The 16,283-nt window shown below is 38.6% G+C and overlaps 3 protein-coding genes across 9 annotated transcripts in view; 1 reads left to right on the forward strand and 2 right to left on the reverse strand.

Annotated features, from left to right (window-relative positions):
* Positions 1-141: 141 nt before the first annotated feature.
* LOC141437703 (mitochondrial ribonuclease P protein 1 homolog) lies at positions 142-2,800 on the reverse strand. Its single transcript, XM_074101167.1, has 5 exons — positions 2,382-2,800; positions 2,061-2,281; positions 1,487-1,635; positions 742-1,108; positions 142-544 (listed from the first exon to the last, which is right to left on the reverse strand). Exons 1-5 carry the CDS (start codon positions 2,521-2,523, stop codon positions 179-181), a joined length of 1,245 nt encoding a protein of 414 aa, XP_073957268.1. The 5' UTR covers positions 2,524-2,800; the 3' UTR covers positions 142-178.
* Positions 2,801-3,366: 566 nt separating this feature from the next.
* LOC141438174 (peptidyl-prolyl cis-trans isomerase-like) lies at positions 3,367-4,893 on the forward strand. Of its 4 annotated transcripts, none has more exons than XM_074101911.1 (3): positions 3,367-3,618; positions 3,790-4,355; positions 4,581-4,893. In XM_074101911.1, exons 2-3 carry the CDS (start codon positions 3,791-3,793, stop codon positions 4,619-4,621), a joined length of 606 nt encoding a protein of 201 aa, XP_073958012.1. In that variant the 5' UTR covers positions 3,367-3,618; position 3,790; the 3' UTR covers positions 4,622-4,893. The 4 variants fall into 4 exon arrangements, with proteins under 4 accessions (XP_073958012.1, XP_073958011.1, XP_073958013.1 ...); XM_074101910.1 differs by having other exon boundaries at positions 3,370-3,568; XM_074101912.1 differs by lacking the exon at positions 4,581-4,893 and having other exon boundaries at positions 3,374-3,568; positions 3,790-4,460.
* Positions 4,894-6,298: 1,405 nt separating this feature from the next.
* The window catches only part of Oatp30B (Organic anion transporting polypeptide 30B), a 90,597-nt gene continuing 80,612 nt past the window's right edge, over positions 6,299-16,283 (reverse strand). For all 4 annotated transcript variants that reach the window (XM_074101908.1, XM_074101907.1, XM_074101905.1 and 1 more), the window contains 8 exons: positions 15,570-15,803; positions 14,232-14,396; positions 12,115-12,316; positions 10,582-10,751; positions 9,368-9,602; positions 8,305-8,496; positions 7,571-7,722; positions 6,299-7,195 (listed from right to left, as the gene is read on the reverse strand). In XM_074101908.1, coding sequence (XP_073958009.1) covers positions 6,525-7,195; positions 7,571-7,722; positions 8,305-8,496; positions 9,368-9,602; positions 10,582-10,751; positions 12,115-12,316; positions 14,232-14,396; positions 15,570-15,803 — 2,021 coding nt within the window. In that variant the 3' untranslated portion in view covers positions 6,299-6,524. The remainder of the gene's footprint in view (positions 7,196-7,570; positions 7,723-8,304; positions 8,497-9,367; positions 9,603-10,581; positions 10,752-12,114; positions 12,317-14,231; positions 14,397-15,569; positions 15,804-16,283) is intronic.

Here is a 16,283-nt window from a genome sequence, read left to right on the forward strand (position 1 = left end):
TATAAATTGTCAGCATCAGGAATCTCATTAGGGTTCACAAACACAAGTGTGCGCTTCCAATGAGGTTGAGCGCAGATGTCCAATCCATTGGGTCCCATTGGTAGGCCACATTTTTTTAAATTATAGCTTGGGTAACACAAATGACAGAAAACATACACTTATATATTTTTAAAAATATTTATATGCTGTCATCATCATACAAAGATGCTTTTGATTGTTTTCTTTTCAATTTGTATGAATCGGGTAGCTCATCAGAGTGCTGTTTTAAATTTTTAAAGACTTGCTCTCGTAATGATGGATTTCTTTTCAATCTCTTTTCCATTGCCAGAACTTTGGTTTCCATAAGTTTTCTCCTTGGGACATGTCTCAAAGCATATTCCCAGTCTCCAGTCATTTTCAGGTCTAGAAGTATTGGTAACATGTGGTTGATATTCAGATTTTTCTTTGATCCAGGGGCCCATTCAAGATACCTATCAAGTGGCAATTTTGCCATTTTGATACCATCTCTCTTAGCTTTAGCTAATGACAGTGGTTCATTGTTTACCTGAAATCAAAATATTAGTTTTTTTTTAAATTGTGTCATATTTTTCTAATTTCATTTAAACTCATCTTTAATCTCAACTTAAACATATTGATTAGATTTTTTTAGCCTTTTGGCTAAGTTTGCAGGCAGTGTATGAAGAAAATCTAAGTATGAATCTAGCTTTGCAAGTCAAAATCAGAGAATTCTTCAAGTCTCACCTTGTCTACCATGCAGCCTATTATATAAATAGCATCATGATCATATTCTGTAAGTTCATTTCGACAATGTGGTGTGAGATAAACTAATTTCTCTTTTGGAAACACATCTAAATAGCTCTTAGTATGAATATTTAAAGGCAACCACGGCTCTTCTAAAGATGGTATATTCTTTTGAAGTTGTTCATAAAAGTATCCCCGCATGTTCACATTACACATGTGAACATCAAAAGGGTCTTTATGTATCCTATTGTCACCAAAAACAAAAGTCATCTGTTTAGCAGCATTTACTGCTTCCCGATATATCATATTGCCCTCATATGAACAATCTACAACAATAGGCTGACCGTGCATTATGGCTTGCAATGCTCTGAAATATAAAATACATCTAATTATATAAATTGGTAACTAGTTAATATAACAAGCTATGTAATATGGTATTTGACAACTCCTGAATTTCCTATATCCTGTATATTATGTTATAACTCTGCTATATGAAAAGGTAGGTTAAAAATTGATTTTCTGATTGCTGACATGCATCAAGCTTTAATTTATGAAATAAATAAAAAATAGTCAAATACCATATTATGGACTCATCCACTGGAAAGTAAAAGCTGTTTCAATAATATAGATATATATACTTTTTAAAATATATATTATTTGTAATATAAGTAGTGACAAAATTGAATTAACAGGATCCATAATTGTATCCTTAACATATATCATGCTTTTTTAATTAAAATCTTACCTATAGTTATCAAAGTTATTCATGGATTGATCTCGAATTCGCAAAAATAATGATTGATGACTGATGCCATACATCACATCATCAGGATATTCTCTAACATCCTCCTGTTTTGATTCCATAAAAGCTTGTTTTCTAGCCTCTTTCTTGGCCTATAGAAAATATCAAAACAACAAGTTTAATCTATTGTTGCATAAGTAGACCTTCATTAAAGTTACAAACTGCTACATATTATGCAAGTAGGTACAATTTTAGTGAAAAGAACCCAGCTTTCAAAACAATTTTGAAAGAAAGTACTAATTTACAGTCCAGGAAACTGAATCATGTACCAGGGTGGAACCTTTGTGCTGCGGTGCTGCTGATGTCATGTTGACGTTCCATACATTTTCCAAAGAAATCCAAGCGAAAGTGATTTTAATAGGTTCCACCCTGGTAAGTGATTCAGTTTCATAAATTATGATATTATTATGTTTCAACCAGTTTGACCAGTTTTTTCTAACCTTTCAGTGGTGTCAATATTTTAAAAAAGTTTAAATAAAATATATTGGATGCATAGCCAGTTTGAAGCTATTATTACCTTTTGATTTTCCTTCGACTTTTCTGTTTTGAATAAATATAAAAGATATGAGTGTCGTTGGTTTCGACTTTGTAGCTCCAAAAGGTGCTTCCAATTGCTTGCTTTTAAATTATCTGGTGCCTGGCGACCGTCTTGACGCATCACTTCTACCTCAAGCATGAGAATTCGTAATTTCTTCTCAAGGTCTGCATCACCTTGACAAATCTCATCAACAATTTGTTCTGAGAAAAAAATGAATAATTTAAAGTAGAGTAATAATTTAAAGTAGAAAATACTTTATGTACATTTAAAACTGGTTCCTTTCGGAACGCCACTTCGTACCTGAAAAATCATCTTCTATTGCTTGTGAAAATTGACTTGCAGGTCGATAGAATGTTGGTATGAAGTTAACAACTTTTGGATCTTGCAATTTCCTGATTGTAGGCTGTCTTAAATGACGTAAAATTGCACGAACACAGTACATTTTACTTTATCCAATGAATAGTACCGGTAATTTTAACTGTTCTGTTATAACTAGGCCAACAAAAGAAACTAAAAAAAAAATCTTATGGATTAAATAGGTATAAGGGTTGCTTTTGAATATTACTGATTACAGTTTTAATAACCTATTGATAAGTAAATAATGAAGAATCGAATTACGCGATTTTCACGACCGGATAATACCGGGATGGAATAGACTTTGGAAATACCGACGCTGTTTTTCGTGAACACGCCCACACGCCCATAGAAGCTCCTGTCAGTTTCTATGGGCGTGTACACAAAAAACAGGGCCGGTATTTCGATGTCGGTGTTATCCGGGCCGGGAAATTAGGGTGCGCCCACATGCAGTTGCTAGTCGCACGTTGTCCTTTGTAGGCTTGTTGAAAAAATATCGATATTGTTTTTTGAACGTATCGATATTTTTGTGTGATATTTATACATAGACCTACACAGTGTAAGAAAATGTAAAAAGTTCTTAGACTTTGGAAATACCTACAGAATACGCGTGCATACCTAAACATGTCGCATAAAATGGCGCTCAAGGGTTGTGCTATCGATTTCGAAACCTGAATAATTTATATCGATATTCGAATTATTGGCGGCTAATACTTTGAGCAGCAATGGTATCAAAATTTTGTGTTTCTTTTTGGAAAAATTAGTTTGAAATTCACTTTGTTCATAATTACTTTAACTGCATATAGGTACAAGAAGACTGGTAATATAACATTCGTGTGATCACAAATGTGATGCCGTCTCCGTCTATTCGAACAAAACAAATAGAGACGGCATCACACCTAACCGCCAGTTAACACTAATCAATGGATGGTGAAACAGCCCCTAAGGCTACTGATAAATAAATCATCAACTATCTCGTTACAAATATCGAATATAGCGAATATATGGTTGAGGCCATAGAGTACATTGTATATAGAAAGTCGTCCGTCAGACAGACAGAATCCGTCTGATCCAGTCTGAAAGTCTGTCAAAGTCTGATCTGATTAGGAGTCGGAAAAATCTTAAGTTTTAAGGTTAGTTTTGTCCAAATTTTCTTTATACTTACTCAAGCTTTTAACCTAAGGTTGGGATAGTTTCCAGAAATTTATGTTACATATGTAAACTCATAAATGTACAACATTAAAAATTACTTGATATAATTTTATTATCTTGTGCTGTAAATTATTCAATAAATTGATTGTATTGTTACATATTACTTGCCATAATATCTCGTGACACTATTTGAATATTTTAGGATGGCCGTAGCAACAATGCTTCGCCGCACGATTATCAACGGCACAGTTTATTCTGCCGCTGCACTACGTTTTGCCTCAACTCAACCTGAGAAGAAGGTCTTTTTTGATGTCACGGCTGATGGCGAATCACTCGGCCGCGTTGTAATGAAGCTTTATACTGATGAGGTTCCAAAAACGGCGGAAAATTTTAGAGCACTTTGTACTGGGGAGAAGGGATTTGGATATAAAGGTTCATCATTCCACAGAATTATTCCTGGATTCATGTGTCAGGGTGGTGACTTCACCAATCATAATGGTACAGGCGGAAAGTCCATATATGGCCGAACTTTCAAAGATGAGAACTTTAAACTGAAGCACACTGGTGCTGGAATATTGTCTATGGCTAATGCTGGCCCAGATACTAATGGATCTCAGTTCTTTATTACTACAGCTGCAACACCTTGGCTAGACCGGAAGCATGTTGTATTTGGTACTGTGGTGGAGGGCATAGAAACTGTTCGAAAAATGGAAAGCTTGGGTTCTAGGAATGGACAAACTTCTAAAAAAGTTGTTATAGCTGAATGTGGTGAGTTGGAATAGTTCAGTTGTGTCAGTCTTAGAATTTATATTGATGCATTTGATATGTAGAAAGTAGTTTAAGTATATTGTTGAGTAAACTGTAGTTTTTTTACATGTAGTTTTTATTACTATCCCTGTTACAGGCCTAATCATACTACTAGGCAGTAAGTAGTTAATAATTTGCAATCTACTTCCATTGTTTCCAGATTTTAATGTTATTCTGTTTTGTCAGGTGAGCTGAGTGATGTGGTTGCAGTAAAGAGAGCACAATGATTTAATGTGTGTTGTTTAATGAAAATAAAATACTTTCTTTTAAAATAAGTATGCAATTTTATTATTCACTAAATGCAACAAATTAGTTTTGGAGTTGCTATCATCAACCATTTCCATCTGAGATTCAGATAACAACTTTAAAAATACAACTAAGTCAGTATCAAGTCTTAATATCTATTGTAATAAGGCAATTTTAGATAAAAACACTCTCTTTCATATCAAACTATGTATCTCTCTTAACAAATATATTACATGGATGACTTCCTAATTTTCATTTGTCTTTTTCTGTGATAAATATATTGCTTTTAAATACTTGTTCCATACAAAATAATATTCTACCATAATAATTGAATAGTTACTTTCAAAACATCAGCCGCAGAATTGACATATTTTAATAATTAAGAGTGTTTATGCCTGCTGAGCTGGTGATTTTGCATTTTTGATAGTTTTTCTCGATTATTCCATAAAAATTTAATGAAAATTAAAAATGTGGTCTTTTGGAACTGTTCTTTATACATAAGTTAATCTGTCTACTGCAATAATTATTTGTGATAAGTTTTTATTTTCTATAAAAACCATTTATAAACATTTGTTCGTTTTTAAAGAATATAAAAGTATCACGAATAATTATTGCAGTAGACAGTTCTAACAGACCACATTTTGAATTTTCATTAAATTGTTATGGAATAATCGAGAAAAACTGTCCAAAATGAAACGTTGCCAGCTCAGCAGGTATAAATGCTCTTAACATAAAAGTACTTTACCTTTAAGCAATATTATAATTAAACAAATACCATGAATATACATGTAGAAGTGACCTGGGATTAGACTAATAAAAGTAGGGAACTAACTAAAATATAAAAGCAAATAATATTTACAAATTAAAATTAATTTTACTAAAAAAATGTACATGCAGTTCCAAAACTGAAGTTTATAATCCGCTGTCGTCACCATATTGAGATCATAATTAATAAACATAAAATTGACAAAATATGCTTTTAAATTTACAACATGATTTGTGGCTAATAGCAGTGTAGGCGTCACCTAGTTTTGCAAGTTTAGACGTCACCAAGTTTTGGGGAATGTAATGATACCTTTAGGTGTTATCAAGTATGTGTGCACAAAAACATAATCTTAAAAATGATAGGAGGCATTACCACGTGTCGTATACAGACATTTGCAGTGTGATCAACGTAATATCACTCAATGTATGTGTATATCTTTAGCTCTAGCCGCGACGCGTTTACTCAAAAGGTTATTACTGTGGTACAGGTTTACTTGGACATACTAAGCACATGGTGCAATCATTTAATGCTTTATTTTAAAAGGCAGGATAGAATTTGTGTTTGGTATGTATTTTATTTTATTTATGCTGACAAGAACTAGTAGTTCAGTGGCACTTTGTGATTATAATTGTCAAAAAGTGTTGTAGAAAGCTTGTGAAATAGATTAAACAAAATGGCAGTTTTGTAGGCATATCACAACTAAGTCTTCATTGCAGAAATTTCACATTACATTGTTTTGCTGTATTTACATACATAACATTTGATTCAGCATTTGACCCAGTTAAGTACAAACATAAATTTATCACTGTTACTCGCTTCATCACTTTTAAACTCTACTTTCTCCAAATATTCTACTAAATAATATATTCTCAAGTAATGGGATTCAGTGTAGTTCTTTTACTCGATTCATATATTTCGTGCAAACAAGTGGCACATTACATAAATACGGTTGGTGATTTTTCTTATATAATAATCTAAGATAAGAGTTAATAATTAAATTTAACTATTAGCAGAACAGCTACTTTATCGAACTCGAGTGTGAATAATCTGAGTATTTATATGAACACGGGCCGGGTCTATCTTTAAGTCTAGGGCGGCTCGTGATACGAAATTATAATCTAAACGGTTCGAAGGGGCTCTAAGGCGATCACTCTCTCTAAAGCGTCGGTACTACATAGATATGATCCATAATCACTCGTTGGGAGTCGGTTCAGAGGCGCGGGTGCGGCGCGGAGGCGAGGTGGTCCACGCTGCGGCCCTTCTGCATGGGCAGGCTGAGCTCGTGCGCGTGCGCGTGCGGCTCGAGCGTGAGGTGGTGCGAGGAGGTGCGCTTGTGGCGCGGCGGCGGCGGCGCGCGCGCGCAGCTCGCGGCTGCCCGTGCGGCGGTGGCGCAGCACGCCGGCGCCCTCGATCAGCCGCTTGCTCTCGTCGTCGCCGCACTTGGCCGCCAGCGGCAGCACGCCCAGGTCCAGGTTCTCGACGCTCTTGAGCGCGAACTGCTTGAGCTGGTCGAGGCTCAGGTCGCGCGAGCCGGAGCGCGAGTGCGGCGCCGGCTGCTCCAGCTGGATGGTCTTGGAGTCGTGCCGCAGGTGGCGCGACGCGACCAGCACGCGCGCGCCGCCGCGCCCCGACGCCGCCGAGTGCTGCGACTCGGTGCGGCGCACGCCCGCCGCCGGCGCGCCGTCGCCCGCCACGCTCTCCAGCGGCGACGTGGCCGCCGAGCTCAGCCCCGACGTCACGCCCGAACGATACCCGCTCGCATTGTCCGTTGAGGGGAGCTCCTCGAATACTGGAAACCATAAACTATGAATTAAGATTTATTAGGGTTTCATTAGGGTTATGCTGAGTGGACGGCTTGAACTGGTTAGGTCAGGTTAGCCTTGAACAAGAACGGATCAAACTTTTAAGTCAGGGGGGAGGGGTCTAGCCACGACAAATTTCAATTAAATTCCAAGTCCGGTCGGAGGTGCCGCTCCCGTATAGGCTTGTTCAGCCACCAGAGAAAGTGCCACAAATACAATGCTTGAAGGCCGCAAAATCACCATGCAAAGGCGGTTGAACATAACTACGGCCGGGTGAATTGAGTCGTCAGCTTCAGTACTGACATCTTGTGGCCATAAGAACGGCGATTATATTGCAGCGAAGAGAGGTGATCAACACTCACGCTTGTCGAGGCTGATGATTGAGCCGGCGATGTCGCGCGCGGGGTCTAGCGGCGCGGCGGCGTCGAGGCTGCGCCGGCGGCTCACGAGCCACCAGTCCGCCAGGAAGATGCCCAGCGCCACTATCTTAATCCCGCCGCACAGGCCCACGTACCTGCCAACATTGCTCATAATACTAAAGTTGTACCTGGCACTTCATAATTATTTTGCATGAAATATTTATTGAGTTTTTGTATTGTTTTCAAGTATGTGCGAACCAGAAAATATAATTACCTATAGACGCCTGGGCTTTCCAGGCTGGATTTGCATTGCACGACTTCTCTCATTGTCTTACTACAGAACTGTTTTTTTTTAATAGGTAATTTCTTTTTATATATGGATTTATTTCCTTTTCTGTCGTCTTTTTACTGTTAAACTAAAAGTATGTAAACAACAAGTAACAAAGTAGAAAGAGACGGCACGATTGTATAAATATTTTTAGGCTGTAGGTGCTGCGTTTCTGCGCAGCGACAATATTCAAAATCTGTCGCTTCTCATCAAGGATGACTGTATGACATAGTTACTTACCAGTCTCTGCTGTACTATTAGGTATTTTGAACGTGTTTATGAGCAGTGTATATCAGAACTGTTCGATGTCATATTGCAGGCAGCGGCCAACCTTTATCCCGCTGCAAGACTGCCGACGCATTTACTAGTATCTGCTGTAATGTACAATTACTTTGACTTTGATATGTACCTGTATCGAAACTGTTCGATGTCATAAAGGAGACAGCGACCGCCCTTTTCGCCGCTGCAAGACTGCTTCCATAGGATGCAGGTGGAGTCGATGAGGTTGCCAAAAACGATGGGGGCGGGGATATACCCGAACAGCCGGAATATCACGAACTGCATGCCAAGTGCGAATGAACGCTCCTCCTCGCTCACAGACCTGGACAATAACAGATTGTTCAGCTCGGGATGCAAGCGAGAGATTATGTCACATATATTTATCTACAGTCACCATCAGATATTTACGAGCGGCCAAAGGTGATAAAAAATATTGGAACATGAACTCTATTCTTAAAGTATTAGAGTTCATGTTTCGGTATTTTTAATCACGATTTTTTATTAATGTTGCGGCGGTATTGTGTTGGTTCGGTCATTATGGGTTTATTCGGCTCACGTAAAGAGTTCTTTATTTTCAAGTAGATGCCATTTCAAAGTCAAAATATCTTTATTCAATTTAGGCTATAACAAAATATATACTTTAACTTTACAGTAAATTTACAATATTATTACGAGTAAATGATATCTATTTATTTTCTATATATTTTTATACATCTATATTTAGTTTATCCATATAGTTCTATTTTAAATCGGATTGATTAAAAATTTGGTACGCATATGTAACTTAGATGTCAAACAAGGTAAAAGCCAGAAGAAGCACAGTCTTAACATTTTTGGTAAAATTATTTTGCTACCAGGTTTTACCCGCGGCTTCGCATAAATCAATGGATACAGCAGTTGAATTGAAATCCCGGGATTTTACAAAATTCCTGTGCGAATTACATCGTGGTCTATTGACGTTACATTATAACAACAGTGCCAAATTTCGTGACTCTAAGCCCAGCTGTTGTTATTTCGAGATTTTATCCCTATCCGGTGGGAATATCGGGATAAAAAGTAGCCTATGTGTTATTCCAGATTTTCAGCTATCTACAAATTGCATTACAATCCGTCCAGTCGTTTTAGCGTAAAGGAGTAACAAACATACACAGATACAAACTTTCGCATTAATAATATTAGTAGGATACACTTACCTCAGCACGATCATGAGCAGCGGCATTTGCGTGACGGCGACGACGAAGGTCATAAAGAAGAGCAGCACTAGGAAGGGGAATATGGTTGTGCAGGGCGGGTTGCAGGCGCCGGCCGTGGCCACGGGCACCACTGTCACCTCGCTGTACTCGCGCGCCGCGCCCGCGCCCGCCGTCAGCGCCGCCGCCGACGCGCCGCTCACCACCGCGCCCATGCCGCCGATGTTCTCGTGCACGCCTGCGCGCGCATACCATAACGGTACGGTACGGTACGGTGAATGGGTGACACTCTTTCCCGGCGCGACAATACCAACCTTGTTTTTCGTGTACTGCCCATAGAAGCTCATGTCAGTTTCCATGGGCGTGTACACCAAAAACGGGGTCGGTATTTCCATGTCGGTATTATCCGAACCGGGAAAGAGTGTCACCCCGGTGAATAAGGGTAAGGCGCGAAAGATATAACAACATTTGATGAAAATGTAAAGCGCAAAACACACACAGGACGGCAGCGGATCGGGAGCGGGCCGGGTCGGCCTATTTACGTGGCTCTGTGTGTGTGTGTGGCGGCGGATTGACCCGATTCGCTCCCGACCCGCTGCCGTCTTATGTGTGTTTTGCGTTTAACATTTGTATAATGTCGCATTTGATATAATTAGATTCACTCAAGAAGTAAACTTTACAGGACTAATTATTAATTCCTTTTGATATGCATTGGGTTAGGATAAAGCACAGTGTAAACGAACGCCTACATACTGCCATGTCAGTTATTGGCGGTGAGATTTTGGCGCCGCTAAAGTGGCATCGTGTAAACTCATCATAACGTAATAGCTTAGCGTAATAATAGTAACAACTAAACCACAACTACGAGTCCCAAAGCTAATTCAAAGGTCCTGGGGAGATTGACCTTCAGTGTGCGACGGAACTCAGTCGTTTCGTTTGTAGGTAGTTAACACCAAGACAAAGAAAAGAAGTGAGCCTATTACTAGAAACTAGCTTAACCTCACGACTCTGCACCGGTAAAAAAAATCGGTTACCTCTTCATCACACGGGAATTAAAGAAATCCTTTCTTTGTGCAACTGAATAATCCACAAGAAACATGTCCGTCAAATTTCAAGTAGCAAAAATTTCCACCTTCAGTGGTTTTGGCTGTACGTTGTTTGTCGACTTTAGTCGTCTGTTTGATAGCTATAAAAGATATGAAGCAGGCAATACTGACAGGCGCAGTTGGTGAAGTTGGATCGCGAGGAGAAGGCGGCGCAGCCGGCGTGGCACGGCGAGAAGTAGGTCAGGCCGTTGTTGCCGCACACGGGCTCCATATCGGTCTCCGCGCACAGGCAGTTGAAGTTGCACGCCGCCGTCAGGTTCACCTTGAACGGCTCCACGTTGCTGCAACAAGGAAAGCGTCAGACGGTACAGGGGGGCTACAACAAAATTTGAAAATCGAAGTTCGTATCGTACCGTCCCTCTCACTCTCGTTTTAAATAATATTAGCGTCAGCGGGACGGCAAGATACGAAGTTCGAATTTTGCACTTCGTAGTATAGGGCCAGGTTCAGCAGCCGTATTTGGGTCATTATTCGGGCGTTTCAACCGCCTCAATTGCGTGGTGACAGTTTTTTATGAATGGGCAGCAAGGACGTTTTCGATTATTTTTTAGACGTCCTGTATTTCTACTAGATAACCTGGAAACTGTAACAGAATATTCTATAGGTATCATGTCAACAAAAATGTGCCCACGAAAATCATACGGAATAAACGCTTAAATAATTACTCATTTACAATTAAACCGAAATTTCGCTTCAGAGGAGGAGGAATTTCGGTTTAGGATCAGTTTGGCTTTTTAAAGACAGATTCGTGGGTTTTCGTGCGGCGTTCGTGAGCAATCGCTGCTTATAGTGGTTCCATTTGCTGGATGCATTTTTTGGTAAATTGTTATTTTTAATTTCGTAATATGTTTTGAATGGCATGTCCGATTTGAAGAATTCAAAAAGTAATCTACAGGAATTGAAACGGTCTTGAATATAAAATTATTTATTTGGATAAGGATTAATATAAAGGTATGGATAACATGGTCTGATTTTAGTTGGCATTTCTGTCAACTTTTAAAATGTAAAAAAGTAGTCATAGTGACATAACTACAATAGTTGGACATAATGGTATCGCGAAGTTTTTTGTAGACCTTGATGTATTCTTTAATATCGTAAAACATTTTTTTGTTCTATAATCAATAGTTTATACAGCTCATGCGATGAAAGATGTTTTATGGCAACTTTTTTTACACTTTGAGTTACATTATTGTAGTTTTAGTACGAAACCCTATTTTTTTCTGTTAATAAATATAGCCTATGGCACTATGGAATAATTTAGCATTCTAATAGTGAAAGAATCTTTAAAATCGGTCCAGTAGTTTTTGAGTTAATTCGTAACAAACATCCAAAAATCCAAAGCTTTCCTCTATATTATTAGTATAGATAGCAGTGCAATATAACGTGTTTGGTGTGTTATGTATGTGCATATGCTTGGTGGTATAGGTACGTCGAGATATTATCGAGTGAAATCTGGTGTGAAATTTAACGGGTTTAATACTTTATTTTAATAAGGACTTTTGGAATACTTATGGCAGTACAAACAATTCAGTTCCATTTCAGCCTCATAAATTATTCATATTTGGACGTGTAACAAACCGACGTCCACAACAACTTATAAGCTACTTATCACGAAAGGTTAAAAGGTCGCATATGACGAATTACCTGTTATTAGTATAAGGGATGGTAGTACCCGCCATCTTGATGTTATCACAGCCGAGGAAGAAGAGCAGAGCGTAGCAGGAGAGACACACGGTGTTGGAGATAAGTACGAACTGCACGGCGCCCTTTGGCCGCAGCTCAAGACGCTTCAGCAGGCAGCCGCCCATAAAGATGCCGATGCAAGCGCCCGGGATCGCGATAGAGCCTGCATAGACAGACATGATATTTATACAGATAGATACCATAATTATACTCGTACATACTCGGACGGCTAACAAGCATGTCAACTGTTTACCTGTCTAAGTAATTATAAAACAGCATGTGGGTGCCGACTTTTTATTACTATTACTAGTTTTATCCCACAGCTTCATTTTTGTGTCTAGGTTATCCCGTGGGAATTTTGGATTTTTGGTTTTTTCATTGCACCCATGTGATCTTCAAAAAACATGCCTGCCAACTATAATATGGAATATCTCGAACATACCAGAGACTGAAAAAACAATTATGTTATCCTTCTGATCCCGCATTTGTTTGTCACTTATACCAAAACCTATAGTGTCTTGTACTTCTTTCTGAGTATTATACGTGTATCTTTTTTATGTGCAATAAAGAGTTTACATACAACAGTGAGATACAAACTTGAAAATTGGTTACCAATCAATCTGCGATTCTTTGTCACTGATTGTTAACATCTGGTGTCTTGCGCATGAACATAATGGCTAAAGATAATTATTTAGCAAGCGACGCAGGAATAATAACACGTGTCTGTAGGTATAGAATAGACACAGTCGCAAGTCTTTAAATATGCGACAAATGAAAGTCACAGTAAGTTGTTGCTCTAGAATAAAAAAGAAAAAGGCTATCAATGGTGTTACATGACATGACATCATTCGACTGGCAGCTCTATTCATCGATCGGCAGAATTGGTAGCCAGGCAGGACGTAGTGAATAAATAACGCCCGCACCATGACAACAGATTAAAAACAGATTTGGTATAGGGTCAATAGAACACTGACGGAAGAGAGCACCATCAAAACGATTTGCTAAAAAAATATGACGAAAATAGATGCTCGTATGTGCCCCGAGGAGTCTAATACGCACGGCAAAACATATGTTACGAATATGACATGAGCGTGCCAATTTTGCGATAGCATTAACAAATCGCATGACAATAGAGAAATAAAGTCAATGGAAACGTTAACTAATTTCCATTAATTGTATACTAACCTGATGTATTTAAGAAATAGTGATATGATTAATATTAAAATACATATATGAATATGACCTCAGGAATTCGATTGAAATGAATTGAGCTATTCAATAAAGAAGAAGCAATCAGTAGAAGACCTTGGCGTGCTTGATAGACGGTTAATACAAAAGCACATGCTTTGTTCCAAGGTTATCCTCGTCTTATCATGTCGCAGCCTTCAAGGTTACAGGAAGGCTGGGGGCGATGAAAAATTACCCATCCAGCTTTAAAGGTAATTAAATTGAGCTATACCATTGTGTAACATGATGAATAATTTAGTGAAAAGAAAATTATACTAAGCGGCTGGCTAACAAATTGAACAATCATTTCAGCAATATATATAACACATGCCGTAACGACCCCAAATGAAGGCGGCGCCCGGGGGAATGACAAATGATGTTTTCTATGAACAAAATTACAATTACCGCCTAATAATATGAACAAAAAAAAAACACAGGCACGTTCTGAGTCTAGAGGCCTTGATGCCTGAAAGATACGCAGACATGTTTCAGGGATTTTTCAAACCGATATTGTCTGTATGAAAGAGCTACCCAAGTAGTTTACTGGAGCGCTGGGTGGCGTGGTGCTTTTCTGAACATAGGCTAATATATTATGGGCGTTTTAGATTTCGCCCTGAAATGATAGTTGAGCTGCCATAGGAGCATAGGCGAACAAAAAGCATGCGATTTTATGAAACCAATTTATAAAAACAAAACACCTACCGAAATATTACCATGTACGACTTCCACAAAATATATCGTCGTTACCGCACCGCGTGGCTTTATCTAATCTACTGTATCTGTGGATATCTACTACAGGATGAACATCAATCTTCTAGTAACTGTGATCCATGAATTTTTTTTTTACTTACCAGTGAAAACGCTGGCCTGACTCTTCCCGAGGCTGAACTGCGTCTCGAGGTATTTGGGCAGAAACACGACGAATCCGGACACGATCATGAGCTCCATACACGCGCCCAGGCACGTCACCACGTACACCGGGTTCTTGATAAGCCGCCACATCGACACCGGGATGTCTGCAATGTTATAAACACATACAAAGTTATAGGTATAACACGAGGTATATGTTTAAAAACGTATAGATAAATTCCTATTGCCCGTGACTTTAACCGCAATCCCACTTAATATTAAAAATCTGAAAGTTTTGAAGTCTGTTTCTTTGTTTGTTTGTTACTTGATCACGTATAAACCACTGAACCGATTTAGATGAAATATGGAATACAGATAGTTTCGAGTCCAGGAGAAGGACATATATCCCGGAAAAATCCATAGTTCCCGCGGGGTAACGATAAATGAATTCTGTGCGGACGGAGACGCGGACGGATCTAAATCGGTTCAGCGGTTTGGACGTGACGAAGTAACAAACAAACTAGACGTAGGTACAAACTTTCGCATTTATAATAAGAGTGGGTTATTAGTAATATTATAAATGCGAATGCGAGTATGTTTGTTTGTTACGCTTTCACGCCTAAAGTACTAGACCAATCGTGATGTAATTGGGTGTGGAGATAGTTTGAGACCCCGAGAAGGGCATAGGATAGTTTTTTTCCCAGAAAATTGTATAGTTCCCATGGGTTCGCGATAAACGAATTCTTCGGACATGAAGTCGAGTGCAAAAAATATTTGGTATGGAGATACTTTGAGTCCTTGAAAAGGATATAGGATAGTTTTTATTCCAAATAACTGTGTTCCCGTGGGAGCGTGATAAACGAATACTTCGTTGACGGGCTAGTCGCGAGCCAGTGCAAAATAGAACGAGATGCTCTTTTGCGTGAATGAAGGAAAAAACCAACAAACATATTTTATAATTAGAGAGTCTAATAAAAAAATATTTTGTTTCGTTTCCATCATTCGTTGAATAGTCTTGTACCCACATAAAAACTTTGACGCAAATTCTGCTACAAATGAAAATTCATGATACATCTTCAACTAAGGAATGTTTAGAAAACAGTTCCTTTCCTACAAATTTAAGAGTTATTTTTCAACATAAAGGTTAATAGCAGAAGAATAAGTCACACGAGCAATCGGGCATAAAATATCTATTTGCACTCACTGGAGGAGTTTGTGTGCGTGATGCATTCTAGTTTGAGTAAACAAACATCATCGTTTGTAAACATGTTCTTCACATATCAACAAGTGTATGCGTCTAAAATTAGTTCCACTTTTAAAATTAGGTAGATTAAATTTACCTTTTATATCTTTTCCGTATCCACTATCCTTTATTTCGGACTGCGGTTTCGCTGGCGGTTTAGCGGTGCCCGATCCACTGGCCGCTGCTGCTTTCTCAACGAGTCTTATTTTCTCTTTCTCGCGAACCAGAACTTTGGGGAAAGAGAAGAACGGGATGGCAACCAGGATGAGAAGGAGACCGCAGAGCAGAAAGCCACCCCACCACATGCCGACCCAGCGGTGATCGCCCGGATCTAAATCAGAACAAGAACACAAAAATGTATGCATTGTTTACAAAAGAACGAAACTGTGACTCGTATAAATTTGAACTTTAAACGTGTTAAATACTCGTAACTAGATTACCTACACGATCTAGATAGCTAAATATGTAAATAAACTATATTTGGTTCGTATATGAATATGATACGACTCATGTTAAAGCCCAACTTAAATATTTGCTCTTCATAGTAACAGCTTTCATTTGTTTGAAGCACAAATACATAGCTAAAGTACCTACGTATTCAAATTAATATTAAGGTTATAGCACTGACACATTTGTTTTAACCTTTTACGGTACCTAACGCTTAGATTACAAAATAAACCAGTAACTGTGGAAGCCTGTTGTTGAGTAATTGGTATTACTCTCAAAAGATGTTCATGTTTTGTCAATCCGCTCTTCAGTGTATAAATGCATGCAATTCCAATTAAAAATACATTCAATGTCCATACCTTCA

Source organism: Choristoneura fumiferana, chromosome 18 (genome assembly GCF_025370935.1).
Source record: "Choristoneura fumiferana chromosome 18, NRCan_CFum_1, whole genome shotgun sequence".
Taxonomy (NCBI): Eukaryota; Metazoa; Arthropoda; class Insecta; order Lepidoptera; family Tortricidae; genus Choristoneura; species Choristoneura fumiferana.

Bases quoted from the DNA above. Each gene is read 5' to 3' on its own strand.
- LOC141438174 (XM_074101911.1), top strand. From the start codon at position 3,791: ATGGCCGTAGCAACAATGCTTCGCCGCACGATTATCAACGGCACAGTT. The intron at 4,356-4,580 runs GTGAGTTGGAAT...CTGTTTTGTCAG, and splicing joins AGTTGTTATAGCTGAATGTG to GTGAGCTGAGTGATGTGGTT.
- LOC141437703 (XM_074101167.1), bottom strand. From the start codon at position 2,523: ATGTACTGTGTTCGTGCAATTTTACGTCATTTAAGACAGCCTACAATC. The intron at 1,109-1,486 runs GTAAGATTTTAA...TTTATATTTCAG, and splicing joins AATAACTTTGATAACTATAG to AGCATTGCAAGCCATAATGC. The intron at 545-741 runs GTGAGACTTGAA...TTTTGATTTCAG, and splicing joins TAGGCTGCATGGTAGACAAG to GTAAACAATGAACCACTGTC.